The sequence below is a fragment of the Mobula birostris genome, chromosome 2 (genome assembly GCF_030028105.1).
Source record: "Mobula birostris isolate sMobBir1 chromosome 2, sMobBir1.hap1, whole genome shotgun sequence".
NCBI classification, from domain to species: Eukaryota; Metazoa; Chordata; class Chondrichthyes; order Myliobatiformes; family Myliobatidae; genus Mobula; species Mobula birostris.
The window spans coordinates 118,082,864-118,101,734 of record NC_092371.1 but is presented as its reverse complement, the minus strand read 5'-3'; the positions used below and the strand labels follow the sequence as shown (position 1 = coordinate 118,101,734).

Sequence of the window (18,871 nt, the reverse complement as noted above, 5' to 3'; positions counted from 1 at the left end):
CAGAGCTGGGTGTCCAGAAAGAGGAGGAGGGTTGAAGGCGGGAGAAGGGGTCATCGGTGCAAAAGAAGTAGGCACAAAGACGGAGGTGGCAGAAGAGGAGCTCAGTGCCATGGCGGGCCCGGAACTCACTGAGGTGTGGGCGCAGGGCCATAAAACTGAGGCTCTTAGTGAGGACAGAACATTCTGCTTCGGAGAGGGGAAGCTCGGAGAGGATGGTGAGGGCCCGGCACGGATGAGAGCAGTGATCGGGGTTGGGGGAGGGGGTCTTGGTAGTATCAAAGGAGAGGGGAGGGTTGGGATGTTAAGGGACGATGGAGTGAGAGGAAGATGGAGTCTCCAAGGACCCAAGAGCTGGCAGTGGGACCTGAGAGACACGGGATTGCAGAGTGTTGGTGGGGGAAGGGGACATGGGGGTTTCAGTGGTAGCGCATAAAATCCTGGTTGGAGACTTCCGAACATGGCCGCATTGAAGCTTTATTCAGTTGCAATATGATTTTCCTATATAACCATATAACATACAACAATTACAGCATGGAAACAGGCCATCTCGGCCCTTCTAGTCCGTGCCAAATTCTTACTGTCACCTAGTCCCAACAACCTGCACTCAGCCCATAACCCTCCATTCCTTTCCTGTCCATATATCTATCCAATTTAACTTTAAATGACAACGTTGAACCTGCCTCAACCACTTCTGCTGGAAGCTCGTTCCACACAGCTACCACTATCTGAGTAAAGAAGTTCCCCCTCATGTTACCCCTAAACTTTTGCCCTTTAACTCTCAACTCATGTCCTCTTGTCTGAATCTCCCCCACTCTTAATGGAAAAAGCCTATCCACGTCAACTCTATCAATACCCCTCATAATTTTAAACACCTCTATCAAGTCCCCCCTCAACCTTCTATGCTCCAAAGAATAAAGAATAAAGACCTAACTTGTTCTATATTTATAAATATAAAGACCTATATTTATAATCAATTCCCTAATCAATGAAGGCAATCCTATCTACTTGCGTTTCCACTTTCAGGGATCTGCAGACTTGCTCCTAAATGCCCTGCCATTTACTGTATACAATCCTCTTGCACTTGACCTTCCAAAATATTACATCTCACATTTCTCCAGATTAACCTCCATCTGCCATTTCGCTGCACACATTTCTAACTGGCCTATATCCCACTGAATCCTTTGACAGGCTTCACAACTTTGCCAATTTTTGTGTCATCTGCAGGGTTACTAATCAGACCACCGACATTTTGACCTTGATTTCTTATTGCCACATGTACCAAGATATAGTGAAAAAAATAGTCTTATATGTCATCTGTTCATAGAATCCCAAAACATAAGTATGTCAAGTTGATAAACAGTGAAAAGCAATACCAGGAAGCAAAATATTGTGTTAGAGTTATACTTAGTGAGCAAGGGTAGTGCAGGTAGAAAGGAAGGGGCAAAAACCAGGAGGTACATTAAGAGAAATCAAGAGTTCATCTTTTGAGAGGTCTATTCAAGAGTCTTAGATCAACGGGATAGAAGTTGTCCTTGAGCCTGATGGCGTGTGTTTACAAACTTTTGACTCCTGCACCCTATGGAAGACGGGAGAAGGGAGAACGCCCCATGTGGGAGAGTCTTATTTTGTTGGCTGGTTTCCTGAGGCAGCCAAAAGTGTAGATGGGGTCAGTGGAGGCAAGGCTGGTTCCCATGATGTCCTGAGCTCTGTCTGTAACTCTCTGTAGTTTCTTGCAGTCCTGACTGAGCAGTTGCCATACCAAGCTGTGACGTATCCGGATTGGGTGCTTTCCATGGTGCATTTGTAAACATTGATGAGGGTCCATTAGGCCATGCTGGATTTTATTAGGCTTCTGAGGAAGCAGAGATGCTGGTGTACTTTATTGGCCATAGCATCTCTGTGGCTGGACCAGGACAAACAATTGGTGATGTTTACACATGGGAACTTGAAATTCTGAACAATCTCCACCTCAGCATCATTGATGCATTCAAGGGCATCCACTCTGCACCACTTCCTAAAGTCAAAGACCAGCTCTTTTGTTTTGCTGATATTGAGGGAAAGGTTGTTGTCTTGACACCATGTCACTAGGCTCTCAATCTCATCGGAATAACTTAAGTGTATCACTGATTCTTGCAAAGCATCACTGGTCACAGGATTCTGGTCAGAAAAAACAACTATCTACAACTTGCCTCTGTCTCCAAGTTAAAGTTGAATCAAAGCAGGGCTTATTGAGTGGCATTGAACGTATCTAGTTCCAGCATTGAGAGAACCTAGAGACCATGGATAAGTGTCAGAAAATGAGTGCATCACCTTACAAAATATGCAGTCCCATGAGAAGCATCCTGCTGTCTTGGTGGGAGAGTCTACATTGACCTCACTTGCCACCTCAGGATCCACAAATCTGGAGTAGAATATAGTCATCCTCAATCCTAAAAGACTGCTGAAGAAGAAAATGTAAGAAGGATGGATAAAGAATCTTACTTTGTTCAATTCAAAGTTCAAAGTAAGGTTATTATCAAAGTACATATATATCATCATATACAACCCTGAGATTCATTTTCTTGTGGGCATACTCAGCAAATCTATAGAATAATAACTATAACAGAATCAATGAAAGATTGCCCAACTAAGGCATTTAACCAGAGTGCACAATAAACTGAGCAAATATAATAAAACAATAATAATAAATAAATAAGTAATAAATATTGATACAATGAGAAGATGAGTCCTTGAAAGTGAGTCCATTGGTTGTGGGAATATTTCAATGATGAGGCAAGTGAAATTAAGTGAAGTTATCCCCTTTGGCTCAAGAGCCTGATGGTTGAGGGGTGATAACAATTCCTGGAGCTGTTTGGAGTGAGCCCTGAGGCTCGTGTGCCTTCTTCCTGATGGCAGCAGTGAGAAGAGAGCATGGCCTGGGTGGTGGGGGTCCCTGTTGATGGATTTTGCTTCCCTACCTGCCTCGAAGAAATATAGGATATAGAACAGTGCCTACCATGCCTGACCCTGGTCCCAGTCTAATTAATCCCATCTGCCTGCCTATGGTCCATATCCCTCTATTCCCTGTCTGTTCGTGTAGCAGGTGGTTGGTAAAATGCTCAGGGTTCCAACCCTTCTCCGGACAGCTGGAGCTAAGGAGGAATTCAAGGTTCTCGTTCAGAGTGGAGTTAAAATGAAGGAAGGACAGAAGTAAAAGTGAGGTGGAAACTAGGCCTGAAACCTAAAGATGACGCAGAGGTCGTACTGAAAGCTAAGGTCAGATATAACAATGGATAATAGCTAAAACTAATGTGAAGCAGACACTAGGAATGAACCATGTTCATGGTTAACTTGTGAAACAAATTCAAGGCTGAAGACTCTTCACTATAATGATCCCCTCTCTACTTCTCAGCACAGCTGGTAGAGCTACGGCCTCACAGCACTAGTGACCAAGGTTCAATCCTGGTCTCCAGTACATCAGGTTCTCTGGTTTTATTCCCCCAGTTTTTGGATGAGTATTAGAATCTGGATGAGAATGATCAGATTTATATCAAAGGGTGTTTGATGGTCAGCGCAGACTTGGCAGGCCAAAGCACTTGGTTCCGCACTGATGAATTCTGGGACTCTGAGGGACACGTATTCATTGGTTCTAGTCACCTCAGCTATTCATTGAAAACTACAACTGTCACCCTCGGAGGGCCAATCTGTCTAGAAGGTATAGTATTCCTGTCAGGTACAGTCTTGAGACATTTTGCACAGATCTGTAGTCATTAATGCAGGAGGAATTCTGCCTCATTCACCTCTCCAACTCCTTCATTTTGCACAGATATTGTCAAATTATAACAACAGCTTCTGGATAGTCCATACAGACACCAAAAAAGACACAAGCCTCAAAGGTGAAAGATTTGGGCATCACAGGTCCACCGTTATCATCAGTTCCCTCCCAATGTGCTGCACTTACTATATGTCAGTTCACAATTACTCTGTATATTATCCCGAAATGAATCGGTATTAGTTCCCTCCACTATTTCCCAAAGGAGTCCATTCCACAGAGTGATCATTGTTGCTGTTTTTGTTACTGAATAATCCTGCCTTTCAAGTGCAGGCTGTGGTGGGCCAAGTGAATGTGCTGCTGGATGGAACACCAAGTTAAGGGTCTTCCAATTTAAGGAATTTTGACAAGTATTTTGGTGCTCCAATTTAAGGGATTTTGACAAGTATTTTGGGCAATGCCAAAGGAATTATGAATAAACCAAAATGTCTGCAAGAACATAAAAATAAGGAGCAAGAATAGGTCATTTGGCCCCTTAAGCCTGCTCTGGCATTCAACAAGTTAAAGACTAGTTTTCTATCTCATCAATGAGTGCTGAAAGGAGACCTGATAGAAGTTTATAAAATCATGACAGACATAGAATATACAGCCAGTATCTTCTTTTCCTGGTTTGAAATACCTAATACTAGATGAAATGTATTTAAGGCAAAAGGGAGGAAGTTCAAAACTTGCAAGACAAGTTTATTACACAGTGTGCTGGGTGCCTGGAATGCACTAATTGGGGTGGTGATGGAGGCAGGCATTAAAGTGGTATCAAGAGGATCTGCATTAAGCACATACAGAGAATGGAGAGATACGTTTCATGTTCAGGCAAGAAGGGAATAGTTTAGGTGTTATTGGCTTAATTAGTTCAGCAGGGCATAATGGGCTGAAGAACATGTTCCTGTGCTGTACTGCCCTGTGTTCTGTGTTCCAAATTTCTCTTCATTTCATACTACAAGTAAAAAGAGTGACTATTTTATTCACTAACTTTTTTTTTGCCTTGTGTTTCTAGGTTTTTGGTGGCCTTGTTTGGATCCTTGTGGCTTCGTCTCGAGTTCCTTTCGCTTCAAATCAAGGCTGGCTGATGTTTGTCTCAGTCTTCTGCTTTGTTGTAACTACATTGCTGCTCATAATGTACTTGGCTGGAGTTCAGAAGAGGTCCTCTGCATTGATTGTGGTGGTAAGTCTATGTCTGTTGATTGGCTCTGTATTATCACATTGTTCCCATTGCAAATGTGCTGTAATATTCTAACTCCTGGAACCTAAGATCATAAGACATCGGAGCAGAATGGCCAAAGCTAAGTGCAAATTAGAGGAATAGTGCCTCATATTCCACATGGGTATTATCCAAACTGATAGTGTGAACTTTGAACTTGCTAATTTCTAGTAACTGCTGCTGCCTGTTTCATCCAGCCTTTATTTTCCTCCTGATCCAACTGATGCCTATCCTTTTCTGGAAAGCTGCCCCACACCTGTGTCTCTTTTCTTTCCTCTCCTGATCTATCCCTATACTTCTCCGAGCCCCTATCATCCTGTTTCCAACCCCTTCCCCACCTTCTCTATCTGCCCATCACATTCCTCCCACTGGTTCCTTTCCCACTTCATTCCGTGATCCACCATCTTCTCCTATCAGATTCAATCTTCTTCACTTTCTAACTTCACTCCCACTTTCCTCCCTTCCTCATCTGCCTGTCATCTCCTCACCACCGGCTCTTGCTCCAGCTCTCTCCCCCCCCCCCCCCCCATATCACTGGCTATCTCCCGACCTTCTTTCCAGTCCAAGCAAAGGGTCTTAGCACCAAATGTCGCTTATCCACCTTCGTGGTAGGTAATAGTGTTATTCCCTATGTCACTCAGTTAGCCGCTCCCACAGGGGAGGAGTTGACAGATTGTGTAAGGAGAGTATCAATAAAGTTCAGTTGAACAGCCTGTGTGCTGTCGTGCTGGTGTGTGCTCTGCATTCACCCTCAATCTCGAGCACAACAAGTCCGGTAGCTTCGGGCAGGTGACCAAAGAGGCAGAATAACCCTCTCACTTTGCCAGAGTGTTCAGGTAGTCTACCCTGACCTCCAATAGATTCAGTGTTTTTTAAAAAGAGTTTTAATGTTGAAAACATTTCACAAAGTGAGACTGTTCTTAAAAATAAGGAATTGGTAAAAAAGAGGAAAATAAAGAGAATGAGACACCATTAAAAACAAAGAGAAAGGCAGTTATAGTGTTGGCAATTCTTTTTTTTCTTATGTAAGGAGCATAAGTTTCATGCTATGGGTAAAGTGAACTGAATCGTTCAATTTCAGTGACCACAATTTCAGTGCTGTTCTATAGACAAGAAGTACATACATAGTTTTTCTTTTTTTTTGAAGAAAGGGAGATGTATTAGATAATAGAGTTATTCCTATTTCACTCAGTTGGCCACTCCCACATAGGAGGAGTTCACATATTGTACTAGCAGAGTATCAGTAAGGTTCAGTTCAATAGCCTGCAAGCTGACGTGCTGGTGTGCGCTCTGTACCATCCCTCAGCAACGAACATAACACCTGACTCACCGATTTCCTCCAACTCTTTTGTATGTTGCTTCACATTTTCAGCATCCACAATCACGTGTGCCTCCTTAAGCAATTATCTACTGCTTCCTCTGTGCGGTTTACAATAGGGAAAACTCAGGGAGATACCTGAAACGCTGGTGTCACTGCTTGTATATTTTACATTATTTAACAAACAATCTTTCAAGTAGAAGAGATTGTCTTATCAGTTTGCAAACTATATCTACATTGTGAGAAAACTTGTTCTTTGTGAGTTGATATCTGGGGTCCAGACCAGTCACTGAGTCATAAAGTCATAGAAAAATACAGCACAGAAACAGGCCCTTCAGTCCATCTAGTCTGTGCTGAACCAGTTAAACTGAATACTTCCATTGACCTGCACGTGGACCAAAGTCCTCCATACTCTTACCAACCATGTACTTATCCAAATTTCTCTTAAACGTTGAAATCAAGCTCACACGCTTGTGCTGGCAACTTGCTCCACAATCTCACAACGCCCTGAGTGAGAAGTTTCCCTTTGTGTTCCCCTTGAACTTTTCACCTTTCACCCTTAACCTATGATCTCTAGTTGTAGTCCCACCCAAATTGAATTGAAAACGCCTACTTGCATTTAGCCTGTCTGTATGCCTCAGAATTTTGCATCTAATCTATCAAATCTCCCCTCAATATTCTACAATCCAAGGAATACAGTCACAACCTATTCAATCTTTCCCTATAACTCAGGTCCTTCAGTCCCAGCAACATCCTTGTAAATTGTCTCTGTACTCTTTCAACCTTATTTACATCTTTCCTGTAGGTAGGTGACCAAAACTGCAAACGATACTCCAAGTACGACCCTATCTACCTGTGACGCCACTTTAAATGACTTATGGACCTGTATTCCCAGATCGTTTGTTCAATCACACTCTTCAGTGCTTTACTGTTCACTGTGTGAGACCTAGCCAGGATGGTCCTATCGAAGTGCAACACCTCGCAGTTGTCCGCATTAACTTCCACCTGCCATTTTTCCAGCTGGTCCGGATACCACGGCAAGCTTTGACGGTCTTCCTCGCTGTGTGCTACACACCCAATCTTGCTGTCATCCTCAAATGTGCTGATACAGTTAACCAGTATCATTCAGATCATTGATCTAGATGACAAACAACAATGGACACAGTACCGATCCTTGTGGCACTGCTCTACTCGTGGGCCTCTGGTCAGAGAGGCAACCATCTACCACCACTCTCTGGCTTCTCCCACAAACCCGATGTTTAATCCAATTAACTACCTCATTTTGAATGCTGAGCGACTGAACCTTCTTGACCAGCTTTGCATGAGGGACTTTGCCAAAGGCCTTGCTAAAGTTCATATGGACAACATCCACTGCCTTGCCTTCGTGAACTTTCCCAGCAACTTCATTGAAAAACTCTATAAGATTGATTAGACATGACCTACCACGCACAAAGCCATGCTGACAATCCTTAATCAGTGCATGTCTATCCAAATATTGATATATCCTGTCCTTCAGAATAACTTTCAAAAACCTTCCCACTTCTGATGTCAGGCTGGCCAGCTTATAATTTCCAAGTTCTTTGTTAAACAGCAGAATGACATTAGCTATCCTCCTTCACATGTACCTCCCATTGATTTAAATATCTCTGCTAGAGCCCCTGCAATTTCTATTCTAGCCTCCCACAGGGTTCAAAGGAGTACCTTGTCAGGCCCTGAGGATTTATCCATTCTAATTTGCCTCAAGACAGGAAACACCTCCTCCTCTGTAATCTGTGTAGGGCCCATGACCTCATGACTTCACTGCTCCTTTGCCTCACTTCTGTAGACTCTGTGTCCATCTACTGAGTAAATACTGATGTAAGAAATCCATTGAGTCCAGACCCAAAACATCTAAAGATGCTGCCTGACTTGCTGAGTTCTCTCAGCATCTTGCATTTTGCTTCTGATTCTAGTGTAGCCTCCTCTCTGCTTGGAGGATCAACACCTCATATTCTGTCTAGGCAGCCTCCAACCTGATGGCATGAACATTGATTTCTCCAACTGCCGGTAACATTTCCCCCTCCTTCTTCCCTATTCTTTATTTCCTCATTCTAGCCTCTTGCTCCTTCTCCTCACTTCTCCCTGGTGCCCCCCCTTCTCTTTTTCCAGTGGATCTCATCTCTTATCAGATTCCTTCTTCTCCAGCCCTATGCTTTTTCCGCTTAACATCTCCCGGCTTCTTACTGCATCCTGCCTCCCCCACTCGCCTAGCTTCATCTATCATCTTCTAACATCCACCCCCCACCTTATTCTGGCATCTTCCCCCTCCTTTTCCAATCCTGATGAAGGGTCTCGGCCTGAAAAGTCAACTGTTTATTTGTTTTCATAGATGCTGCCTGGCCTGCTGAGATCCCCCAGCATTTTGTGTGGGTTGTTATTGCAAAACTGCTCAGCAATCCCTGACATATCTCAAAGTATGTATTCAGTATACAACCCTGAGGTTCGTCTTCCCATTGACAGCCACAAAACAATGAAAACCATGAAACCCATTCAAAGAAAAACATCAAATCCCCATCACGTAAATGGCAGAAAAAGAGTGAAAAACACAGAAACACAGAATGTAAAATGTGGGCCCACAGAGTCATCAAACGGGCCCAGGCATATGGAGCACAGCTCAGTTGAGTTCAAACTATGCCATGCGTTATCTGCAGGTCATCCTGAACAAAATTGCAGAAAATAGCAAGAAGTAAAAGGAGGGACCAGAAACCACAAACACATCATAATGTGATCTACAGAGGCCAATCCACAAACTGTTTGATTAAACCTTACCCAAGGCCCTGCATGCAGGCACCATCCTCTGGCAGTGTTGAGCAAGGGGGAGAGAGAGAGAGAGAGAGAGAGACCATTCGAACACAGAGACCTTCCTCTGGGAGCAGTGGGTGAGAGGGCGAGAGACCGTCACATGCAGGTGCCTTCCTCTGGCAGCAGCGAGGGAGAAAGGCTGGTAGACGGTGCTAAACACCTGCCTGCCTACCACTCTCACCTCGATGATTTCAATCATCCTCAACGCTTTAATCGGCAAGGTCGGCAAGAAGTAGAGTCAATCATGGGCTGGCACCCGTCTCCAGGCTTCTTGGCCTTGAGACCACACGATTCACTTGAAACCTCTTCGAACGCCCTTGGAGAGAGCAAAGCACCAGATCATTCATTCAGCCTGAAAACACACCACCAAAATATCGATCACAGGTTCCAAAAGTAGCAGAGCCACATCCGAAAAAGAAGAGGAAGACACAAAAGAAGTAGTTTTGTGAACTGTCTGAGGATGTTCACTGGTGCTAGCTTCTTCTAGACAGCAGCTGCAATTAACTAGGCTACATTACCATTTAATTTCACTCAACCATTGATATCGCCTTGTTCTCTCCACCTCTCCCCCTCCGCAATACAAATCACACTGCTTCCCGAACTTTTCCCAGTCTACCCAATGTGAATATGAATCACTAACTTGCTTCTATTTTTCTACAGATGCTGCCTGACCTGCTAAGTATTTTTGGTAATTACAGCTTTTTTTGGGGGGGGGCGGGGTCTTTCACTCCTGAAATCACTTCATTTTTCTCAATAGGTGGAACATTAATTCAGCAAAGAAGCCGTTTGTAAAATGATTGTGTAGATTGGTTTCTCATTGTCTGTTTCTTCTTCCCTTCCAGGATGTTTTCTACCACTTCATATCAGCAATGTTTTATTTAAGTGTTGCCATTTTGGAGACCAGTGACACAAGGTTTATTACAGTACTTTTAGAAAATAAGATTCATAATCTGAACATTGCTGCCACAGTAAGTCTTTGTACATTTGTAACGTCAAAGAAGGCTAGAATTTTAGTCTATATCTCTTGAACTGTAGAAGAATGAGGAAAGACCTTATCAGACATATAATACAATAGGACTTGACAGTGAATGTTGAAATGTTTTCACTTATGACAGATTCTTGAACCAAAAGGCATAGATACAAAATAAGGGACTCACTGAAACTGAAATCTGTAGAATTTCAGTGAATCCCTGAAATTCTCCCTCCCAGGGGGTGGTGGTAGTCACTTCATCAGAAACATTTAAGGTGGAAGTAGATAAATATTTGAAATATTGAGGAATTGTTTGGAATGACCACTTTAGTACTGTAATGTCTCTACCACTCCACATTCTTTCAATATCTTGGAACTGGATGAGCAGCAGGTAAGGCTGGGAATGACCCTGCTACAGCACAGAAGGCTGCGGGCCAGGTGTTGGAAGATGGGTTCAGTTCAGATGGGTGCCCTCTGATTGGCAAGGATGTGATGGACAAAATGGTTCAATCTTCCTGCTGATGTCACTGTAACTCTACGCACAGGATCTTGTCACTTTAGGTCAAAACCCAGCAGATCAGTATATTGACACTGTGAAGGGCTGCAAAAGTTGTGCATGTAATTTCTACATATAACCAGCAATGGGAAACAAGTTTGACCCGATTATTTTAATGGACTCAGTCTCATTCTGAAATATCTGAAGTTCAAACCAAATTTATTATCAAAGTACATACAATAGATATCACCATATACAACCCTGAGATTTGTCTTCACATGGGCAAACTCTGTAAATACAAGAAACATGATAGAATCAATGAAAGACCACACCCAACAGGACAGACAAATGACCAATGTGCAAAGGACAATGCACTGTCCAAATACAAGAGAGAAGAAACAATAATAATAATAATGATGAAAACTTACAAAGAAAATATGAACTGAAATGACAAATTTCAGAAAACATTATGTACATTTGAATGCGTGTAGATTAACTCTAACTAGGGCAGAAGGGGGAAGAGGAATAACAGACTTTAAAAATCTACACAACAGTCAGATAAAACTTTGAAGGATATATTTTCATTAACGAAAACAGGATTCAGCACTCCACACAAGCATATGCAATTTTGATAAGAAGTACACACCACTGAACTTATATGAGAGTGCAGCCCAGAAAAATGAAGTTATTATCACTATTGAAGAGAAAGTTAACCAATGGAAGAGCATGACTCTCCATGGAAGACACCCCCACGATCTGAGCAGACTAGATGTCGACAAGGAAGCGTTGAACATCTAGCTCGGATTTGGAGACCTCTTCCCAGAAACAGAAGGGTTCCTTGTGACAATACAGGACCAGTTAGTTGACGCAAAAAAGATCAAAAATACATAGTCATAGTCATAGTCATACTTTATTGAACCCGAGGGAAATTGGTTTTTGTTACAGTTGCACCATAAATAATTAGATAGTAATATGTAAATTATGCCAGGAAATAAGTCCAGGACCAGCCTATTGGCTCAGGGTGTCTGACCCGCCAAGGGAGGAGTTGTAAAGTTTGATGGCCACAGGCAGGAATGACTTCCTATGACGCTCTGTGTTGCATCTCGGTGGAATGAGTCTCTGGCTGAATGTACTCCTGTGCCCAACCAGTACATTATGTAGTGGATGGGAGACATTGTCCAAGATGGCATGCAACTTAGTCAGCATCCACTTTTCAGACACCGCCGTCAGAGAGTCCAGTTCCATCCCCACAACATCACTGGCCTTACGAATGAGTTTGTTGATTCTGGTGGTGTCTGCTACCCTCAGCCTGCTGCCGCAGCACACAACAGCAAACATGATCACACTGGCCACCACAGATAAAAGACACATAATAAAAAACCACCAAATTCAAGATGAAAAATGCAGAAAATACCAAAAGAAACCAGGAACAAGTCAACACAGTTGAATGCTGCAGCAGTTTAACTCAATCTGATTACTTACACAGTGGCAATTATCATTCACCAAAATCTTGCTTTAAATACAAACTCATAAAAGAAACCATACCTTACTATCAATACAAGCCAAGAAGAGCCTGACCTGGGTGATGGGGTCTTGATAATGGATGCTGTTTTTCTGCAAGAGGGCTCAGTGTAGATGTACTCAATAGTGGGGAGAACTTTACTCAAGATGGACTGGGTATCCGCTACTTTTTTTATAGGTTTTTCCATTCGATGGCATTGGTGTTTCAATATCATGTCACGATGCAACCTTTCAATATACTGTCCATGGCACATTCATAGAAGTTTGTCAAAGTTTTAGATGTCATGCCAAACGTTCACAAGTTTCTAAGGAAGTAGAGGTGCTGTCGTGCTTTCTTCATAATGGCACTTACGTGCTGGGTCCACAACAGATCCTTTTATGTTGAGAAGTGGAAATCGTGTATAAAAGTGTTTAACTGATTGGATCAAGGCAAATCCTCCAACGGAGAGACCTATACTCTGCATCTGACTGTGCTGTAAATAACCTGGCAGTGCATTAGGTGATGCACGATGTCTGTGGCAGAAATGTCTTCTTTAAAATTACAGCAAATGTAGTTCACCATTACATGTATATGCACTCATTTCCCTTTCTGTAAAATAACAGGTGAAAATATCTCCCTTCTTTTCCTTTTCTGTGGCTAGAAGTCCTAGCGCAGACAGTAAAGGTAATTATGGTGCTGAGAGAATCTCCCTGACATCTACTGATGTTGCTGGGGTGGTGGAAGCGGAGTTATTGAGCACTGAAGCTCATCCTCTTTGGTGAACTATTACCTCAGGCCGATTGTCATTCTAAATAAAGTGAGATAAATGAGTACAGGTCACAGCTGGTACAGGGAGTTTTATGAGGTGTGGCTGCTTCTCAAAGAACTACCTGGGTTACACTTCAAGAATTTGTCATTCATTTCCAGCGTGTAATCATAAGATATAGGAGCAGAATTAAGCTATTTGGCCCATCCAGTCTGCTCCGCCATTTCATCATGGCTGATCCAATTTTCCTCTCCGACCCAATCCCCCGCTTCTCTCCCCCCATATCCCTTCATGCCCTGACCAATCAAGAATTTATCAACATCTCCCTTAAATATACATAAAGACTTGGCCTCTACAGCTGCATGTGGCAATGAATTCCACAGATTCACCACTCTCCGGTTAAAGAAATTCCTCCTCATCTCCATTCTAAAAGGACGCCCCTCTATTCTGAGGCTGTGTCCTTTTGTCTTTGATATTCCCACCATAGGAAAGATCCTCTCCACATCCACTCTATCAATGCCTTTCATTATTGATAGCTTTCAATGAGATCACCCCTCATTCTTCTGGATTCCAGTGAATACAGGCCCAGAGCCATCAAATGCTCTTCATATGACAAGTTGTTCAATCTTGGAATCATTTTCATGAGCCTCCTTTGAATTCTCTGCAGTTTCAGCACATCCTTTCTAAGATAAGGGCACAGAACTGCATGCAACATTTCAGAATCAGAATCCGGTTTATTATCACCGGCATGTGAGGTGAAATTTTTTAATTTAGCATTAGCAGTTCAATGTAATACATAATCTAGCAGAGAGAGAAAACTAATAAAAATAATAATAATAATAATAATAAATAAAATAAAACAGTAATAAATAAACAAGTAAATAAATTACATATATTGAATAGATTTTTAAAAATGTGCAAAAACAGAAATACTGTATATTAAAAAAAGTGAGGTAGTGCCCAAAGTCTCAATGTCCATTTAGGAATTGGATGGCAGAGGGGAAGAAGCTGTTCTTGAATTGCTGAGTGTGTGCCTTCAGGCTTCTGTACCTTCTACCTGATTGTAACAGTGAGAAAAGGGCATGCCCTGGGTGCTGGAGGTCCTTAATAATGGACACTGCCTTTCTGATACACCGCTCCCTAAAGATGTCCTGGGTACTTTGTAGGCTAGTGCCCAAGATGGAGCTGACTAGACTTATAACCCTCTGCAGCTTCTTTCGGTCCTGTGCAGTAGCCCCTCCATACCAGACAGTGATGCAGCCTGTCAGAATACTCTCCATGGTACAACTATAGAAGTTTTTGGGTGTATTTGTTGACATGCCAAATCTTTTCAGACACTTAATATCATCAATATCACCAAACTTCACGCTTCAAACTCCTAATATCACCAAACTTCACCCTAGCTTTTATATTCGAGTCTTGAAATGAATGCTAACATTGCATTTGCCTTTCACACCACAGACTCAACCTGCAAATTAACCTTTAGGGAATCCTCCGTAAGGTCTCCCAAGTCCCTTTGCACCTCAGATTTTTGTATTTTTTCTCTATTTAGGAAATAGTCAACCCTTTAATTTATTCTATCAAAGTGCATGACCATCCACTTCCCAACACTGTATTCCATCTGCCACTTCTTTGCTTATTCTCCTAATCTGTCTAAGTCCTTCTCTAGCCTCCCTATTTCTTCAAATCTACTTGTCCCTCCACCTATCTTCGTATGTCTGTAAACTTTGAAACAAAGCTAACAATTCCATCTTCCAAATCATTGACATATAGCGTTATAAGAATGGGTTCCAACACAGACTCTTGTGGAACATCACTAGTCACCAGCAGCCAACCGGAAAAGACTCCCTTTATTCCCGCTCTTTGCCTCCTGCTAATCATCCACTGCTTTATCCATGCTAGAATCATTCCTGTAACACCAAATCTGTGGTACATATTTGTCTGGCTAAAGCTTTTTTATTGTGATGCAAGAATAACTACTGATGCTGGTAGTCTGGAGCAAGATGGAAAATGCTCGAAAAACTCAGTGGGTCAAGCAGCATCTATTGAGGGAAATAGTCAGTCAATGGTTTGAATCAAGATCCTTCATCAGGACTGGAAGGAAATACCCGAGACAGACAGTATAAAAGGGTGGGGAATAGGAGTGGAGCAAGAGCTGGCAGATGATAGGTGGATGCAGGTGAGGAAATGGTGGACCAGTAAGGGATATTATCGTGGGAATGATGTAAAAACTGGGAGATGAAATGTGGAAGTGATAGGCTGAAGGAGATGGAATCTAATAAGAGAGGACAGTGGACCATAAAATAAAGGGAAGGATGTCATGAAGGGAACTGGAGGGAGATTATTAGCACATTTTTTTGTGAAACATTATTGTATCTTGCTCTTTCAGGTGTTTGCATATGTGGCCACCTTAATGTACACAATACACGCAATACTGTCTATAGTGAGATGGAAATCCTCCTCATGAACATCAAGTGAAGAAGAAAATGCAAAACTCATACCAGAAGATATTTACCTTCTTCCCAAAGCTGTTGCTTGATCTTTTCTGAATACTATTTTATATTACTTTTGTTTGCAACCGTAATTACAGCATTTATATCCTATCATTTATACTCTATGACTTGTATGTTACTAATGGAGCTAATTGGATATGAGGAATATCTAGCAGTTGAAAGCTGTGAGTGTTATGGTTTCCATGGAGTATGGGAAATCTGGATCTTTTTCCTCCAGAAAGTTGAGGCAATTTCAAATGTAAGTACTGAAATTGTTAGATTAAAGGTTATGGGACCAAAATTGTTGAGTTCAGAAACACAATATTGATTACTCATGAAAAAATACTGCAGATACTGAAAATCTGAAAACAATTTACATTATTCAAAATGTAGTTCAATGGTAGTGGCTCCCAATCATACAGTACAGAGCCTTAATGTAAATAGGATCAATGCAATTTGGTACTTGAAGCTTGATGTATCAAGCACCCAATTACACCAAGCATTAAACACCCAACAATGTTAATTGCATTTACCTTCTTGCATCTACATCAGCTTCTCCCATTATGCTAATTCTCCTGCTACCCAGCCTCACTGGGGCAATTTACAGCAGAAAATTAATTAACCAATGTGTTTAGCATGTGGGGGAAAAAAGCCCTGTGCGTTCACAGGGGAGCATGCAAACCCCGCACAGACAGCAATTAAGTTCATGATCGAACCTGGGTCTTTGGAGCTGTGAGACAACAGTGCTGACTACATGTCACTTATTCCTTTCACTCCTACATTGCATGTCCTATCGATAGGTTAGATCGTGTTCAATGTACGCTTCCGAATGAAGCCTTTGAAAGCTGATTTTACAGAAATGACGATGTTTAAGATGATATTGGTGTGGACGAGCTTCTCCTGAGTAATTCCACACATGATCATTCCTGAAACCCAGAAAGGCCAAGTTTTTGGAATAAGGTCCAACTGGAGAAAATTAGGCAGATAATTCACAAATCTGGAATGGGGCTTGTCTGATCTGCTTATTAGCTGAAGTGATGTCCATTCTGAATTTTCTGTGACCAGACAGTAAAAGAGACAAATCTGTCTTTACATTATAGAACCTAATGGCTGCATTTACAGTAATCTTATTTTGTTAATTTTGTTTTTCTATGACCTGATCACTATTCATATTGTTCAACTGATTTACATTGAATTTGTTATATTGTGACATTGATGTCTTGGTTGTAAGGTTAGTTAACCTGCATGTAATATTCTTGCTGGAAAGAATAGCCCTCTGTTATTTTTGGTTTCTACTTCTCGTTAACAAAACAAATAAATATTGTTACCAACATATTGATTTGTTTGTTGTATTTATCCAGTGTGTTAGCGCGTGGCCAAGTGGTTAAGGCATTCGCCTAGTGATCTGAAGGCCGCTAGTTTGAGCCTTGGCTGAGCAGCATGTTCTGTCCTTGAGCAAGGCACTTAACCACACATTGCTCTGCGATGACACCGGTGCCAAGCTGTATGGGTCCTAATGACAACATCGGTGGCGTGGAGAGGGGAGACTTGCAGCATGGGCAACTGCCGGTCTTCCATACAACCTTGCCCAGGCCTGTGCCCTGGAAACCTTCCAAGGCACAAATCCATGGTCTCATGAGACTAACGGATGCCTCTTACTATTTATGCAGTGTATTTTTTATACATAAATCATTAATGAAAATAACACAATATTGAAAACACACTTCAAGAACATTAAGACGAGCAACAATCAGGAGGTTTTCAACCTCGATTCCAAAACAGCTGGCTGTTTTTTCCCCCATTAATATAATTTTTGATAACTTGTGATTGTAAGTGCAATTACAACCTTTATACATAATGAAAGTAAATTCTGATTAATTATTGTGAAATTGAAGGATGTAATGCTAAGGCTTTATCAGGCACTGGTGAGGCCCAGCTTGGAGTATTGTGAGCAGCTTTGGGCCCCTTATTTAAGAAAGGATGTGCTGACGTTGGAGAGGGTTCTGAGGAGGTTTATGAAAATGATTCTGGGAATGAAAGGTTTATCATATGAGGAGGGGGACCCTCACTGAAAACTATTGAATGTTGAAAGACCTAGATAGAGTGGATGTGGAGAGGATGTTTCCTTTGGTGGGGAGTCTAGGACCAGAGGGCACAGCCTCAGAATAGAGGGAAGTCGATTTAAAATGTAGATCCGGAGGAATTTCTTTAGCCAGAGAGTGGTGAATCTGTGGAATTCACTGCCACAGGTATCTGTCGAGGCCAGGTCATTGGGTGTATTTAAGGTGGAAATTGATTGGTTCTTGATTAGTCAGGGCATGAAAGTTTACGGGAGATGGCAGGAGAATGGAACTGAGAGGAAAATGGATCAGCCATGATGAAATGGAAGAGCAAACTCGATGGGCCAAATGGACTAATTCTGCTCCCATGTTGTCTGGTCTTATGGAACCTAAAATAAATTCTGTGCTATAGAGGAGCAATCATGAAGTCAGATGGTGACTGAGGTGGGGTTTCTGCAGTGCTCGCTTCCGAATGAAGCCATTGAAAGCTGATTTTACAGAAATGATAATGTTTAAATTGATGTTGGTGTGGATGAGCTTCCTGTGGTAAAAATCATTGACTTGGACTTAAATGCAAGGTTGATCATAAAGGTGTCTGCAGGTGATACCAAAACTGGTAGTGTGGTTAATAGTTAGGAAGAAAGTTTTACGCAGCCTCAAGATATTGATGGGAATGTTAGTTGAGAGTAATAAAATGGCAAATGAAATCCAATTGAAAGAATTTTGAGTAAGAAGGCACAGAAAGACAAGATATTATACAAAAGCTGGAAGAATACTAAGTGAAGTAGAAGAAAATAATGAACTGGAATACGTGTCTGCAGATCCCTCAAGGTGGGATAATTGGTAGATCAAGCATTTCAGGATGAATAATCAATTCTTCCCTCGTCGGCTTAGGTGTTGAACATAAGAGCAGGATTTCATGCCACACTGTGTAGGACATTATTTAGGGCACAAAAAGAGACTGGTCACCACGTTACTGAAAGATGTGTGACAGTACTAGAAAGGGTGTGGAAGGACTTCATGAGGATATTGCTGAGGTGGCCATTAACAGTTACAAGGTAGGACTGAGCAGATTGGGTTTTTTTGGAGCAGAACAGACAAGAAGATTTCAGCGAGCTACACAAAATTATGAGAGACCTGAGTAAGGTGAATAGGATATGCCAAACTCCTTTTGCTGAAAGGTCAAATGTAGGTGATATAAATTTTAAAATAATTGGTAAAGCGATTCAATGGGAGCTGAGAATTTACTTTTTACCTTAAGATTCCTCAGTATATTCTGGAGTTCACTGATAGAAAGGTTAGTAGAGACAGAAACTCTCATGATATTTAACAATATCTTGAGCAGCACCTGAAAAGCTGGATTCTACTGAGCTGCATACGGCTTTTTTTTGAGCCAGTCATGGACATTGTGGGCTGAA

At 41.9% G+C, this 18,871-nt stretch overlaps 1 protein-coding gene across 1 annotated transcript in view; it reads left to right on the top strand.

Annotated features, from left to right (window-relative positions):
- LOC140209082 (myelin and lymphocyte protein-like) overlaps window positions 1-16,728 on the top strand; it is a 30,127-nt gene extending 13,399 nt beyond the window's left edge. The window contains exons 2-4 of the mRNA XM_072277622.1: window positions 4,806-4,973; window positions 10,011-10,136; window positions 15,291-16,728. Coding sequence (XP_072133723.1) covers window positions 4,806-4,973; window positions 10,011-10,136; window positions 15,291-15,368 — 372 coding nt within the window. The 3' untranslated portion in view covers window positions 15,369-16,728. The remainder of the gene's footprint in view (window positions 1-4,805; window positions 4,974-10,010; window positions 10,137-15,290) is intronic.
- Window positions 16,729-18,871: the final 2,143 nt, after the last annotated feature.